This window comes from Conger conger, chromosome 13 (assembly GCF_963514075.1).
Source record: "Conger conger chromosome 13, fConCon1.1, whole genome shotgun sequence".
NCBI classification, from domain to species: domain Eukaryota; kingdom Metazoa; phylum Chordata; class Actinopteri; order Anguilliformes; family Congridae; genus Conger; species Conger conger.
In genome coordinates, this window is record NC_083772.1 from 15,522,659 (window position 1) to 15,539,185 (window position 16,527).

A 16,527-nucleotide genomic window follows, 5' to 3' on the forward strand; every position below is an offset into this window, starting at 1 on the left:
ATGAAGCCTCCAACAACAGTGATTTATTACAGCATAACTACATGAAGGTCATATAGGCCTCCTGACTTTAAGTTGCTTGCATTGCTCGGAGACAGGGGGGGTCGTTAATAAAACAACTTATTTCTGTGAAGGAAACGTAGGCTACATCCAGGGAAAGCATAATGACCTATATCTTTAGTTCTTTTTTGATAGCTACATAAAATGTTTAGGCTTATGGTATGGGAAGGATGTGACAATGCAGTTAATGGATATGCAGATAATAGCTTGCTAAAATATTGTGGTTGACCTATAATTGAAAAAAATAGCAAGCCATGCAAGCCATGACATAACAATTTTATGGAATTGAAGCGTGAAAAAAGTTGCATCATCTTGCACCAAGGTAACATCTGGCTTTGTGTCAACACTTGGTTAACAGCCTGAAATATCTGTGGTGAATGTCTGTAATTGAAAACATGTATGTACACTTTAATCTAAACACTGAGACATGGAGGTTAAAGCCAGCATTAATTTAATAATCATCACGTCCACCACCACAGTCAGTATAGCTACAGAAGGTTGGCATGTACAAATGATTCAGTTTTAGGAAGGGTCTACTGCTATAGCATTGAGGGCTGGTGGAAATACAAAAACAAACAAAAATAAATGACACAGAAGAAAGACATGAACGTGTCTTGCAATGGATATTCAACACAGAAGTTTATAACTACATCAGTTTTAAGTGCTTCACTGACTGGACGACACAACATTAAGTTATACAGTCCAAGGTCAATAATAACTGGATATTTACAAATCTTAAATCTATGAAAAGCCTGCAGTCATGGTCACATTCTAAACCTTGGAAATTCCAGTGGGAAATCTTTTGTGCACTGTTGAGAATGATGCATTGCACTATTCAATACATGTTACTAGGATACCACTTCAGAGAGGTTGCATGAAATGATCTCTCACACATACAATGTGTCCTCTTAGATGCATTGCAGCAATGGAAATTCCAAATGTAAAGACTAAAGACGACAATATTTGCACTGAGGCCATTTTTCTGCTTGCAGTGTGATGTTCTTTTTGTATCAAAAAGGGAAAGGGACAAGAGGCAGACAAATGAGGATTGGGGCAGAAAATGATCACTGAAAACGTGACTATTCATTCTCCATTCCATTCTCCAGTTGGAAAAATACATTTTCCAAAAAGAAATTCATGAAAGCATATACCTTGCCTTCAACACAATGAGCATGAATGTATATTTCCATCAAAACATCTTGAAAAATAGTTGAAGCCAGCCAGCCTGTTTGTAGTCGTTCCCACATCATCAGCTAAAAAAAAGTGAGTCCCAAAAACTGCTCCTTAATACACCAGTTTGATGTTTAAAATATTTTTAAAAGAATAATGATATATAACAATTACTTTTTCAAATTAAGAAATTGGAATATGTGGGATCCCTAGTGGCGGCACAATGCAAAGAAGCACCATGGTCAAAGATTAGAATTGTCTCCATCTTGACTTGTTTTTTGATGGCTCATACCTTGGGAGTATGGAATGGAGTTTATGCAGGTAGTAAATATTTTAGCCAGGAGAGGGCAGCAGGGATGGTTTTGGACAAAGGGCAATTTTTTAACCCAATGCATGATCACTTCAGGCTACAAAGAAAAATAATTTACAAATCTCAACATTGTGTAGGGCATTTGAATTTTTGATTTTAAATGTTTCTTTAACATTTCATAGCTTAGGATGAAATTATTTAAATTGTATATTGTATGAAATATAGTTGTAATACCTCAGAATATACCACAAATCAGCTGGATACTTGACTTGAGAATCAATCAGTCTTTTAGTGTGAATTGATTATAACATTGCCTATGGGAGTACAGCACTGTAAATGCAATTTTGAAAAAATGTGCCAAGTTGGTGACTTCATCTTCATTGCATGTCGCTCTGGATAAGAGCGTCTGCTAAATGCCTTGTAATGTAATGTAAAGTTCCAAGCTTACAGACTTTTTACAGACCTTTTCTTTCAGTTTTTCTTGAGCTTGTTTGTGTGTGATTCACTTGTGATTTTGTATTTGAGAAAGTGCATTATGTCTGGCATATCTAGGAATATTTTGTGTCTTGTGTCAGTCTATTTATGTGCAAGACTGACAGAAAATATGTTTTTCTTGTGCATGATCACATGTATGATTGAGAGAAAGTTATAAGAGAATGTGTGTGTGTGTGTGTGTGTGTGTGTTTGTGCTTGTCCAGTAGGTTCATGTTTATGAGGGAGTGTATACATGAAATAACTTATGATGGAAGAGTCAGACTTCTGGTCTCCTTTCTTGGTTTATCTCGCAATGAGCTTGTGGGCCCTCTGGTTGGCTTCACTGATGCGGGATTCATTGATGATCGCCTGCAAAAAAAGCATTTCTGAGTATTACTCCTGAAAAAACTTGAACGCAAGTACTCTGATTTCTCATCAGAGTGGATTTCACTGTGATCATCAACAATATTTCCATTCACATATCATTGACACTGTATTAATCAACAAAAACATTATCTTCCTGTTCCTCATCGACATCAAGACACAAGAACCTGCAATACCCTGGCTTTGGATAGTTATGGTTCCCCACAACCATTAAACTAAGGACTTCACCAAAATGCCATGCGACATTGATGGTTGATGACTGCAACAGGACCCCAGAAGTATGCTTTACAGTTTTTTGCCATGTTCTTTTAGCTCCCAACTGAACATCATCAGAGTGGCCTTCTGGAGGTCCTGTGGCAGCTGTGCCAGCTCCTCCCAAGCAGATATGTAGGCCCTTTCTCCGGACAGGTTGCTGGACTCTGACCTTCCCCTGGATGCGGTCGATCTGGACGTTCTGCGTGTCGATCTCGTTGCCCATGTCCAGTGCCATACTGCGCAGGTTGCCCAGGATGCTCCCAACCTGCGTCAGGTTCTCCTCCATCTCGTCCTCGCGTGCGTCATTTGTGACCCTGAGACACAAGGTCGTCGTGAGGAAAGTTAAAACTGCCTGACCCAAGATTCTGTTCAGTCACACCACAGAACACTTCAGCCGTAACTCTAGGAGACGTGTTGACCGAGGTTAGCAGTGATTTGTTCTCATGTGACGTCTGTTTCATTCAATTAAATTCTAGAAACAGTAAAGAATTATCCATTTTATATTCTTATGGGGATATGTACACAGGATAATCTAACATGTCCCTCAGGATAGTTGATTATGATTCTTCCAATCGCTCTCATATTGCTAAGCACCTTCTCTGTAGTTAGTGTTGCAACTAGTAACCTCTTGACCACACTTATGTGCAGTTTTTAAGTCACTCTGGATAAGGATGTCTACATAAAACATGCAATGAATTAATCGATAATGAATCAATGTGCTGAGCACCCATGGAAACCAGCAAACCATGATCCTCCAGAGTCAGGGTTGTGGACCCCAGTTCTTTATCAGTCACCTACAGAGACACTAAGCCTTCGCCCTTACCTACACAGAGCACATTCACCTACAGAGCTCACTCACCTGCACACAGCACACTCACCTGCACACAGCACACTCACCTGCAGAGCTCACTCACCTGCACAGAGCTCACTCCCCTGCACACATCACACTCACCTGCACAGAGCACACCCACCTACAGAGCTCACTCACTTGCACAGAGCACACTCACCTGCACACAGCACACTCACCTGCACAGAGCTCACTCACCTGCGGATGTATCCGCCGCTCATGGTCATCTGCTCCCTCTCGTCCACCACGCGGGACGTGGGCTGACTGGACACCACACCGTCCTGGTTGTTCCCCCACACCTTCTTGTAAGCACCGCTGGCCTCAAAGTCCTTCAGCCTGGCCAGGCCACAGACACAGGACACACACGTCACCATGGGTGCGGCTATAGGTCTGCGGCTATAGGTATCCTTTCAGGATTATCACACTACACTACACCTTAACTACCTAACCGCAGTGGCTACCACAATATGCTAATATTGTAAACCTTCAGTTTTAATGGCTTTTTATTTATTTTAAAGCAATAATAATGTAATATGTTTTTATATTATGAACAATAATACACAATATTACATCACACTTCACAACACATAAATACAGGATAATGGTGACAGCTAAAAAAATATTGTAAATAAATATTTGTTACTTTTAATTTTGCACTTCTGTATCCTTATGATTTAGATGGGTCTATTGAGCTGAATTAAAAACAAAAAAAATGTAATGCCCTTAGACAACAGTAAATACTCCAGATTACTGACACATTTTTCACCATCTAAAAAGTATTTTCTGAAACATATTTGACCCAGGTCTGGAGGTGACCTTTTTAAGATATCACTTAAAAAAACGAAATGTCACTTTGGCAAGAAAGGGATATTAACATCAACAATAACACTTTACTGTTCCTTTTAAAAACAATGATTATACAAGAGGGAACGTTGAAGAAGAGGGGGGTCATTGTGGCTATGGCTTTTCTGTCACTGAGAATTATACATTACCAGGCATTGCTCTGCTCACTGGCATTTCAAAATTATAAGTCAATTTTTTGAGGTCATTGTTTTCATCTTGAACATTTTCATACTAAAGTGCGTTGATCAGACCAGGTTTTGACAACCACTGTGCAAAAGTAATGCTAAATCAGGGTGCATTCAATTTCTGTGTCAGAAAATGTGTAAATATGTGATTAGTATGGAGAAGCCTTGCAAGAGAAAGGGTTGATATGACCACAGATATTATCATACACTAAACTAGATACTGTTGTGGATTCTTGACATTGAAAATACTGTGCTTTCCTTGATCAAAGGATTGAACAAACTGAGTAATGTAGTGGCCAAGTACAATTACGTTTCAATGGATATCTGGAATCACATAAAGCTGTTGGCCATTGTATAGTTAAGGCTGGAAGGAATATAAGAGTCAGTCCATACGATATTTGTGGGCCTCATTGCAACTTTGATCCAAGCTCTTAACAGATCTTGGCTTGTTTCAACATAGACGTTATTATAACCCGTATACATCTACATGATGTGCAATCCAGAGAGTGCCTGAAATTCAAACTCAGCCTATGATCATACTGTCACTAAACAACAAACATATTAGACATCTGGTCTCCATGAGAACTCAGGACATTGCTTATTGCATGCTGGGTTGACAGTGTATAGTTTTCTCAAGAGGCCTGTATTTAGTTGGGGTAACCCAGGGGATTTATAAGGGATAGATAAGATATTTCCGAGGGAGAACCGCAAACACAGTTTCATGCAGAACAGACAGGCAAGCAGGCCCGGGTTGCAGGCGGGTGATCAATCAATCAAGCAGGCGGTGATACTGAAGCCCCCCAAACGCTGATCCTGGATCAGACCCATCGGTTCCTGCAGAAACAGCTGGGCTTCGGATGGAGTTTGCACGGGCTGATCTAGAGGCAGCGCTTTGGGGGGTGCGATCTCACAGTCTCACCAGAGCGTCCAAGCACATCCACATGCGTAAAGGGGGTAAGAGGGGGGAGGGACTTGGTGCGGGGGGCTGAGGTTGGGGGAGTGTGGGGTTGGGCCGTCATCACTGTGGGTCCCCCCCACACCTACTTATCACAGGAGCACAGACCACAACATTTGCCCAGGTCTGTGAGGTTCTTTTCAGCCTCCCTCATGTCCTGATTGATCTGGTCCAGACCTTCCTCGATGTGTTCCAGTTGCTCTGAACAATGGGGAAGGGGAGGGGCAGAGGGCAGAGGGGGCGGGATGAGGGAGAGGGCGGGGGGGAGGGGGTCGAAACACAACAGCTTTCTGATGAAAGCACTGCGACATACGAAAGCAAACAGCAGTCAAAAGAAATGGCACAAATGGCTATATTAGAAAATATATAAAAAATAAAGTGTAACAAAATGATTTAAGGCTCACACAGTATGGAAGCAAGGAAGGTATTGTGTGAGTAGAAGGTATATGATTGTAAGAGTAGACTGCTCTCTGAAACGTGCATTTGTGTGATTACAGGGCCTGAATGGTCTTGTGAATGAAACATGGAGCTATTCTGGATAAACCAGACTTGCAACGGGCAAGTTCCTGCTTGTCAGAGGTTAATCCAGCAGTCTGTAATGCTCATTTTGTGCAAACACCCTCAGGTTTTTACCACTGACACAAACACAGACTCGTTCACATGCTGCCACACACAAACACACATACCCACACCTATACACACACACGCACACACAAGCACAAACACTTTTTTATACTGGATCCTACTTTTGCCATATTTACCTGTTACTGTATGTAGGGGGCAATAAAGCACCTGGGCTGAGCTGCATTTTTTGTGTATTCTCTGCTTGGTGTATTCTCTGTTTGGTATCTTGCCAGTTTGGTGTATTCTCTGTTTGGTGTATTCCCTGCATGGTGTATTCTCTGTTTGGTGTATTCCCTGTTTGGTGTATTCTCTGTTTGGTGTATTCCCTGCTTGGTGTATTCTCTGTTTGGTGTATTCCCTGTTTGGTGTATTCTCTGTTTGGTGTATTCCCTGTTTGGTGTATTCTCTGTTCGGTGTATTCTCTGTTTGGTGTATTCTCCGTTTGGTGTATTCCGTTTGTTGTATTCTCTGTTTGGTGTATTCCCTGTTTGGTGTATTCTCTGTTTGGTGTATTCTCTGTTTGGTGTATTCCCTGTTTGGTGTATTCTCTGTTTGGTGTATTCTCTGTTTGGTGTATTCTCTGTTTGGTGTATTCCCTGCTTGGTGTATTCTCTGTTTGGTGTATTCTCTGTTTGGTGTATTCTCTGTTTGGTGTATTCCCTGTTTGGTGTATTCTTTGTTTGGTGTATTCTTTGTTTGGTGTATTCTCTGTTTGGTGTATTCTCTGTTTGGTGTATTCCTGGTTTGGTGTATTCTCTGTTTGGTGTATTCTCTGTTTGGTGTATTCCCTGTTTGGTGTATTCTTTGTTTGGTGTGTTCCCTGCTTGGTGTATTCTCTGTTTGGTGTATTCTCTGCTTGGTGTATTCTCTGTTTGGTGTATTCCTGGTTTGGTGTATGCTCACTCCCTGTGCTCTGGAGGGTCCCACCCACTCATCCACCCAGAGTGTGTTTCAGCAAAGAAACCTGAAGCCCTCCTTCTAATCACACAACCCCCTCAACAGTGCCACAATCGAACCACAGCACAGAAGCACCTTTGCGAGGACAGGCCTGACTAGTTGACCAATGTACGGACTGACCAACCGACGGGCGGACGGACGGACTGACTGATGACGAGCGGCTTAGGGAAGTGGCGTCCAGATTTAGTGACGGACCGGTGACGAGTGGCGCTAAGGGGCGGGGCCCGGGACAGGCAGGATATGGACCTACTTGGCGCACGGGCAGACGCATAGTCCGCAGCACTGGGCCATATCTGTGAGGTTTTTCTCTGCCTCCTTCATGTCCTGGTTGATCTGATCCATGCCCTCGTCGATGCGGTCCAGTTGCTCTGCCCGTATAGGCAGGGGGCAGGAGGGTGGGGAGAGACAGAGAAGCAAACGTACACATATACATTCACAAAATCACACAACCGTGTGACATACACGCATACTCACCCCACAAATGAGCACGCGCAACACATGCGCACAGACAACCACATAACGCACAAAACCACACACACACAAACACATGAACAACCAAGCACACACACACACACTGCATAAAGTTTAAGTATGAGGACAAGCAACGAAAGACTCAGTAACGTGTACAAAATCTGAAATTGTGATGATTTTGGCAAAAAAGTCTGACACATATTGCATACATTCTGAGAATGACAGAACAGACAGACAGACAGACAGACAGACAGAGAGGCGGACAGACTGGGAAAAAATGATAAAAACTGGACTGCCTGAAAATCCAAATTTTTCATATAACTGGGGGAAAATACTTTGATGGCTATTTTTCATATGCTCGATCATCAGTCTGATGCAAAGTACCCGATGCAGCAAAAATCAGCCAGGGGCCATGCAGGAGGAACGTCCTCTGAGAAAGCTTAGGTTACACTGGGCACCACTCTGCCACACACAAATTAGCTGAGCTTTTCTTTTCAGCCTGCTACCAGGATGCTGCCTACATCCAGCAAATACATTTGTGACACATTACTTTCCACCAAAACTTGTTTTGATTATATAATCCAACATCACATTAGACATTGTATTTAATGCCGTTTTGTCAATATTTAAATGTATCGTAAAGAAATATTGCATAAAAAATGTCATCTAAAAGAACAAATAGAGAGTTATTCTTGGACAGGTTTACCTCCTTGCTCATCCAACATGACCAACACCCGGATTCCCGCATCCTTACTCTGTTAATAAAAAATGCAGTTATACAGGGCTGCCACTGACACATAAGCACTCCATAACTGATCATTGCTCTTCATAACCTCTTTCTTAATTACAATCCCCAGAAGATATTGGTGCCAGAGGTGGCCAGCCTAGGGAGCCACTTGGTGTACCGGTGACCGGTTATTAGCATAATCAGTATTGTTTATATGACAGAGAGGGAAGGTGACAAAGCTGGAAATATCCTTACCTCTTCAACCAGCTGCATCATGCGACGGGTACTCTCCAGAGACTAGGGGATAGGGGGTGGGGGGGTACGGAATTAGGAGATAATTCTGTCCCAATACTACACGTTCAGTCTTCATGATTTCGCCCATAGCCGCAGAGTCTTATCTGTATTGCCTGACTGATCTCTGCTTCCCCTTATTAAAATATAGTATGGCTAAATGTGTGGAGAATATGACAATATAACAAAACATGATACGACATGGAAATTATTGCCACGTTCATAAACCATTTCAATGTTCTGTTGACTGACATGTCCCTGGACCAGAGCAATGTGATTTTGTTACTTTACAAAGTATTAGATAGCATAATCACGCCTTCTTTATAAGCAGTTTTTTTGGCAGATGCCATGCTGGATCTATGAAATTTATTCTCTATAAAATATTCAAAAGGAAATCCCTGCTTCCGAGAGGAGCAGTGAACAAAGACCCGTGGCTGCCATGTTTGATTACCTCATCTGTAACCTGATTGGCCCGTTTCTGCAGCTCCTCCAGCTCTGTCTTCATGGCTGTGTCAGAGGCCATCTTCCTCCAGGCTCCACAGCTGCAGGGCGGGGTAGAGGGAGACATGGAACTACAGGTCAAACTGGTTATCATTTTTCAGTTACAAACCACCCACGTACATTAACAAGCCATTGTAGATGGAGGTTCCTCTTGTTTCTTCAATTTTGAAACCCCCCCCCCCCCAAAAAAAAAACTAAAGAGGGTCACTCTTCTAATGATACCTAATACAAAGACATACTTTTTTTAGATGTACATTGTAACAGCACAACACTGTCCAACCCACACTAGATCAGGCTGCTTAACCATATGCCTGAATATATTATTTAATTTGTTGAGAGGTTTTTTTTTTTTGTATGATAAGCCATTGCACCACAAATCCATCGGCATTTCATGGTAAAAATTGCTTTGATGCTTTTGCCTTGATACTTTCTTTTTTCTTGAAATAAATTTGCAAAAATAATTCATTGCTCCAACTTCATAAATAAGCATTTGAAATGAAAATAGACTATAAAGTTACTCATGTTCCCACTAATCCGTCCAATATTGATGTTAATGACATATTACATTACATTATTGGCATTGGGCAGACGCTCTTATCCAGAGCGATGTACAGTTGATTAGACTAAGCAGGAGACAATCCTCCCCTGGAGCAATGCAGGGTTAAGGGCCTTGCTCAAGGGCCCAACAGCTGTGCAGAACATATTGTGGCTACACTGGGATTTGAACCACCGACCTTGTGTTTCCCAGTCATTTACCTTAACCACTACGCTACAGGCCACCCCTGCAAATAATGAAGTATGGCAGGAATTCTCATAATAGTTCCATGTTTAGTACAAGGCAAAAACCTATTGCAACAAATTTTGGATTAGCATCTATGGAGAAACATTTATTCAAGTCTTTCCCAACCTTTGCAGTGACTTTTTGGCCAAATAAATGTGAAGTGCCCTGCATAATGTTTGGGACAAAGACCCATCATTTATTTGCCTCTATACTGCACAATTTGAGATTTGTAATAAAATAAATACATGTGCACATTGTCAGATTTGATAGATTTACAGCAGTGTTTATACATAGTACCCTGATTTCAGGGCACCATAATGCTTGTTGTGTAAATGAAAGAAGTCATGTTTAGTATTTTGTTTGTATTTTAATGACCTCGATATGATGTCGTATCCAAGGGAAGAGAATGATTGATATCAGGAAATGAGCAAAGGACAGAGCAGGTGGTTAACCGTATTACTTTATACATACAGCCTGTTGACAAAATGATACATAGAAATATATTGGAACTACATTTATTTCAATATATGTATGTATGTGTGTAATAAACACACCAAAGATATACTACATCATGCATCATATTTACATACAAATAAATCGTGAAATATATGCTATTATATTATATTTTGTGTATTTAATAGTATAATCGTTATAATGTACATATATCATACAATATATTTCAATAGATTTGAATTTCCCATCCATATATTTCCATATATTACATTTTGATATGGGCAACAAGCCCAGCAAGAAAAATTATATTGTGAAGAAAAGTTACACTGCAGCCCTTCAAACAGGGTTCATATGATTACTTGTAAAATAGTATGTTAATATGACACATGCTAGGGTTGTCTATTTATCATGTGAAATTTAAAGATGCACTACATTTCAAGCACATCTGGAATGTGCTTTTCCATCAGGGATAACCTTTTTGGCAATATATCGTTCCTTCATGATGCAGGACAATGACCTATAGGTATATAAAGAAAGGTAGTGGTCAATTATAATCACTAAAAAAATAGCATTAAAAAAATGTATGACTTGCATTAGTGTGGACTGTGGAGCTAAGGAATGTATGTCTAAATCCCAGACTGCATGTTGCTGTTGACCAATTGGACTGAGACTGTTACATCCAAAGATTCAGTAGAAAAAATGAGTATATCAGGCGCACACCACAAGGGCCAATCTACTTTCAAGATTGTGTGCCAACTTCTGCTCTTAATTATATAATTGGCTCAATCATATCTTGATCTGACATTTGTATATGCACCAGCTACAGCTGCGGACTGCAAGATTTTACAGTGCTCAAGTACAGGAGAGAACCAGCCTGGTTTATAGAGCTGTCAGAAACTCTAATTAAGGTAATCAAAGTGGCACACAGACTGGCCCTCCAGAACCGGAGTTGTGCACCCCTGGGATATATAAATCAAGAACAGAATGGAAGATGGAAATGTCTAATTACAAGCTGAGTGCTGCACAACAAAATAGAACTGAAGGCAGGTTTATTGAGGCAAATGTATAATTTGATACTTTAAACAGATATTTTTATATTATTCATGGTATCAGCCTACAGCATGACGGATGAATGGCTCCGTGGCTGTGCTTGTTTGCCTTATGCCTCATATTGATTCTACAAAACCCATAATGTTGTTTCTAACAATGGACATAACAGGCCAAGCCCAAACCCTCCACTGTTCAAATAGTCTTGCATTACCCCTTTTTCAACACCGAAATAATGACTTTCTATTCTGCTCATGCTTGCTGGTACACAAACCCACGCATATACATGTGTGCACCTACTCTCCTTTGTACGGAGTCAGCTGCTGACAATGTTCGGCTCTGTAACAAGGTTATAATTGCGTCTAATTGCCGCTTTATGTTGGCAACATGCTGGTTCCAGCACTGTAAGAGACTGGGGGAGACAACTTGCAAAACAAAACAAAAAATATAGCTCTCCAGCTCTGCCTTTCACTTGAAATGTGTTCTAAGTTTAGTTTTCCTCAAGAACCCGTTTCTTCCTACAAAAGCTTATCAGTTCAGTTTCACATATGGGAGACTGAGTAATGGGGCTGGTTACCCTGAAATATTTTGTCAATCTCTCTCATTCTAAAATTAAACCCTTATCTATATTTGACATTATTTGCTTCATCCAGTTAAGTGCCACATGTTGGTGTTTCAAAATGTGTTCATTATAGTTATTATCAGAGGACTGGTGCTGAAACGCATAAGTCCCCAAACACATCTCTGTACCTCAGTAGCAAGGCTATGGTGGAGCTGCACTCTTCTGGCCATGGACACATTTCATAAGGTTTATCAATCAGATTCTTATGTGCTCCATCAAATTAGAAGAGTTCAAAAGTTCACCCTGATTCTCATTACCTTCTTCCATATCTTCCAGCTAAACTACCCTTTATTCCTATATCCCAAAAATAATATATCATATTATAATCTATCATATATATAAATACATATCTCTACCTTCCCTTCCACGTGGTAAATCTAGTGACAAAGGCTTACCTACCTGGGTGTTATGGCCTCACCATTACATTCTCACCAATTGCTACTTGGGATGTTGGAAAAGTGTGAATTTAAGCCTTTTCTTCAACTACACACATTCTACATTGCTCTAAATAAGAGCATTAGTTAAATTATTAAAATGTAAAATGTAAAGCCCAAATAGCAGGCTGACCTTCCGAGCTCAGGGTGGCTTCTGAAACCAAACAGCCTTTTGGTTAATCGAACAATAATTCAACGATTCAAATGATTCAACATTCGGGAAAAACGCCACCAAGGGTTTTCTGGCAATCCTCTGGAAGCTAAATGGGATCCAATGGGGTAAACCCAGCTAACAGACAGTCCCCAGAGCCTTGCAGATATGGCCCAATGGGCTAAACCCAGCTAACAGACAGTCCCCAGAGCCTTGCAAATATGGCACACAGCCTAAGGCTGTCCATGCTGCAGGTATAGACGGTTATTCTCTGACAGACACAATAAATGTATACTTCACACAACAGCCCACAACATTGGTATGAGGACACTATAACTGAGACATTTTATGAACTAATCAAAGTATCTCAAACTGCAATCACATTGGGGGGACGGGGACGTTAGGTGACTGTTTCCATGGCAACATCTCTATCTATTTTTTTATTTGTCTATTTTTTACTGTCGTGGAGAAACCTGTTGCAGACAGCTGATCAGCATATCTGTAGAGCAGTCTTGCAGCACTGTCTGATGTTTACATGTGCTATACACTGCACCTGGTGTTTCAGACAATACATCTCAGCAAATTCCTATTCCAGCCATGCCCAGCCCACCAGAGGACTGATGACAGAGTGAGGGAGGAAATCTCATTAAGGTTTATTTTTATTTCTGCTTAACGACAACTAAATTACCCAGCATATGATCAGGAGAGAACTTTTTCAATGCCCACTGTAACAAAAATTAAAAATTAAAAATCACAATGCCCATATGGGTCTGGTTGAATCCTAGCCAAGAATTACGCCATTATAAATTAAATTAAATTAAGTTCTGAATGTCATTGGCAGAATGAACATAATGGAGACACAGAAGCAACTCATGACTATCAAGTCTGAGCGCATTGTACACTGTCAACAGGAAGTAGGCAGGCCTTGATTTACAACTTAGGGGAATCAGGGGCATTTATCTTGGCGCTTGTTTCTTTTTATTGTGTTCCCTGTCTTTTCGAAATCGGATGACATAGTGACCTGTAATTGTGATTGGCAATGTAACTATAGTTCACAGAACAGTCTTGGCAAAAAAAAAAAGAGAGAGAAAAAAGTTCCTCCCACAATATACAGGAAGAGAGGTGAGGATATCTTGGATAATCACCAGCTTACGCTTTTACAAAAAATGAATAAAACAAGAGGACTGAAATGATATGAGCTCATTGAATCACAGCTTGGCAGCCGGGGAAATTGGCACCTCGGGGAGCTCCTGCTTTTGATGCTGTTAAAATGGCTGATTAAATGGACTGAGGGGTGTATAATTATCTTTCACAGGAGAGCATTTGCCTATCAGTGTGCAGCCCCCCGTGCATCTTGGAACAGTCTATTTCTGGTGTGACCAGTAAAGAGGTTTTCAGAGACCTCCACGCTGCCTGTTCATGGCCAGACTGCCAGAGCTCAAACCCTGAGGCGAAAGTTGTCAGCTCCATCCCTTCCAAATATTCTCCTGAGACTCGGCAGAAAGAAGAAGAAAATTGTCGATTTATTTTTTTTCTTCTTTACATAATACAAGTGTTCTGGATGACAAAACCATGTTGCAGTGAAAATATTTTCACAGACATTATTTATTTCTTTTTACTGAATGCTCCGTGTAGTGTAGGTTTCAGCACAATAGAAAATATGGTTCTTGAGATTAAGACCAAAGACTCATGCCTTTACAGGGGATAAAACACAATAAACCTTTGGTAGATATTGATAATTGTGTTGGTTGAATAGATACAGGTGAAGATAATGAATCTGCTAAACCCAATCATCTATTGGCAAACTGGACAAATGCTGTTCTGTCACACCATCTGTACGAGGAGCCTGAAAACCTGACTGTCCAAACTTTCCTAGTGGGCTGCCCCTCCTGGATGATTTACAGCTGAGCACAGCAGTGTGAGATATCAGCACATGAAACTCGCTTGCTCAGGGGCCAAACGGGATCAAATAGGTACCACACAGGATGAGGAGAGAAAAGACAAGCAGGGCATAGCTGTTATAAGCATGTTCATATTATTAGAACATTAAAGTAATCCCCATTTTTACTATTTTAACTCAATGACCACCTCCCCAAATCCACTCAAGACCGACTGTACGCCAACTTCCCAACACAGTGCACAAATGAATAAACTTGTCAAGTTTACAAAGTGCCAAGGCCACAGTCGCATACAGGGCTGCACAACAGGGGATACGTGCGTGCAAATCAGCCTTATTGCTAAGGAGCAGTGTAGGAGTAGTAGTCAGTACTGAGGTCTGAAGTATATTATCGGTTTCTGGGAAAAGCTTAGATTTGTAGTGGTCTGAGTAAATAAAACGTACCCGTCGAAACAAACAGAATAGCCTCCGCAGGATGTGCAAGCTGTTGCATTGTTCCGGGGTCTCAGCGTAATTAAATGATGCTGCTAGTTCTTCTCTATTAGTGAGGGTAGCTGTCACTTTAAGATGTTTGTTAAAACACCAATCCCCTCCTGAGTTTGAGGAGCCCCGCGATGAAGAATTATCTCTCGCTCCCTCACTGGGACTCCAGCGGTTTTGACAGTGAGCACAGCAGCGCCGAAACGCTGAAGTACGAAGGTAATTACGTGTAGAAAAAAACACAGGTTTGACTTGCTTGTACCTCAGCCATATCCATCCTTTCTGTTTGCCAAAACCCGTCTGCGCATTTAACGGTCAATTACAGTCACCAAGACACTGCGCGCTACCAGCAATAAAAGTTGCATTATTAACATCATTAATATATGATAACCACATTTTTGAATAAGTTAAACACTGAACACCTGTTATCATATATTATTCATGACGAAAATGGTTTATATCTACTCAAAACCAAGCATTGTAACGCCCTTTACTCAGTTTTTGTCAAACAAAATTCTGTGGCTGATCTACATATACAAAAATATATTTCTAAAAATAATAAATTAAGAATGTTTTTTGAAACTGTTGTCCAACTCCAGCAATGCATACGCGGATTTTAATTCCTTTTAGTACCTAACAGTGCTAATATATCTATGCACCTGACCATCCATTGATAAAGACCACTTGTATAATTATACATAAATAGTTTGATTTCTGGAACTTTGCCTTTTCCCGGAATAAAACCACATTGACGTCAGTCATCAGCAACTGATAAGAGCATACGCCTGCATGTTGGACATTTATCAAAACCAATTTGACAATATTGATAACATCGACATAGCAGAGTAAGGAAAAAAACTTGTTTGCCTTTCACGATTAGCTACAACTCGTCAACGGACTTTACCAATGGTTTTATACATGTGTATTTTATGGGCGACGAGCGCAGTTATCTATTGGGCAGACATAATTACTGCTGAAAAGAAAGAGTGAAAAAAGTACGTACACAAAATATTATTTTAGTTTAATGCAAAAACATTTCACAGTAATGGAAACTCAAGTGCAATAGTTAGGCTAAACTAAGTTTCAAAAGTAGCAACATATTTCAAATATTATGGTTTTTCTTTTTCAAAACTTAGCCTACCTTGCGTTAAGATGTTCGGGTTTCCTTAGACTAAGATTCCTTTTTAAACCAAGATTGCGCGTTCACCACCGCCCGTATTCGTTTATTGACCCGATTTCAGCATCATCTCATCAGCGCAGTCTTCACTAGGTCTCCTGCCTCCAGGTAAATTTAACCGCACGCCCCTTCTCGCACTCCGATTGGAGAATCTATTGCAAATGTCACGTCACTGAAAATGAAATGCCCGTGCTATTGGCCAAACGGTCGCCAATCTTTGTCAGCGGGTCTTGCCCACAAACTGGAGGGATTCTTGTTGCTCCGGCAACTGGTACCTGCACACGTCATGATCGGCTGAGTGGCCTCTCTTCCAGTGTAAATAAAGTTCACTGGGAGCACACCTTATTGTTCTACAAACGTCGCACTACGTTGTCACGTTGATCAACTCGAACAATGCACACAAGTTCGTATATATTGCTAAACGTTTAGGCACT

The 16,527-nt window shown here is 40.8% G+C and overlaps 1 protein-coding gene across 2 annotated transcripts; it reads right to left on the bottom strand.

The window, feature by feature from the left end:
- Positions 1 to 502: 502 nt before the first annotated feature.
- On the bottom strand, positions 503 to 16,520 carry zgc:101731 (SNARE_SNAP25N and SNARE_SNAP23C domain-containing protein). 2 transcript variants are annotated; one of them, XM_061216241.1, is made up of 8 exons: positions 16,058 to 16,520; positions 9,002 to 9,092; positions 8,515 to 8,556; positions 8,239 to 8,287; positions 5,570 to 5,681; positions 3,696 to 3,833; positions 2,820 to 2,964; positions 503 to 2,380 (listed from the first exon to the last, which is right to left on the bottom strand). In XM_061216241.1, exons 2-8 carry the CDS (start codon positions 9,071 to 9,073, stop codon positions 2,315 to 2,317), a joined length of 624 nt encoding a protein of 207 aa, XP_061072225.1. In that variant the 5' UTR covers positions 9,074 to 9,092; positions 16,058 to 16,520; the 3' UTR covers positions 503 to 2,314. The 2 variants fall into 2 exon arrangements, with proteins under 2 accessions (XP_061072225.1, XP_061072226.1); XM_061216242.1 differs by lacking the exon at positions 5,570 to 5,681 and adding an exon at positions 7,312 to 7,429.
- Positions 16,521 to 16,527: the final 7 nt, after the last annotated feature.

Coding starts and splice junctions, on each gene's coding strand:
- zgc:101731 (XM_061216242.1), bottom strand. CDS start 9,073: ATGGCCTCTGACACAGCCATGAAGACAGAGCTGGAGGAGCTGCAGAAA. Junction 8,288..8,514: donor TGATGCAGCTGGTTGAAGAG/GTAAGGATATTT, acceptor TTTTATTAACAG/AGTAAGGATGCGGGAATCCG. Junction 3,834..7,311: donor TGCGTCTGCCCGTGCGCCAA/GTAGGTCCATAT, acceptor TGGCCTGGCCAG/GCTGAAGGACTTTGAGGCCA.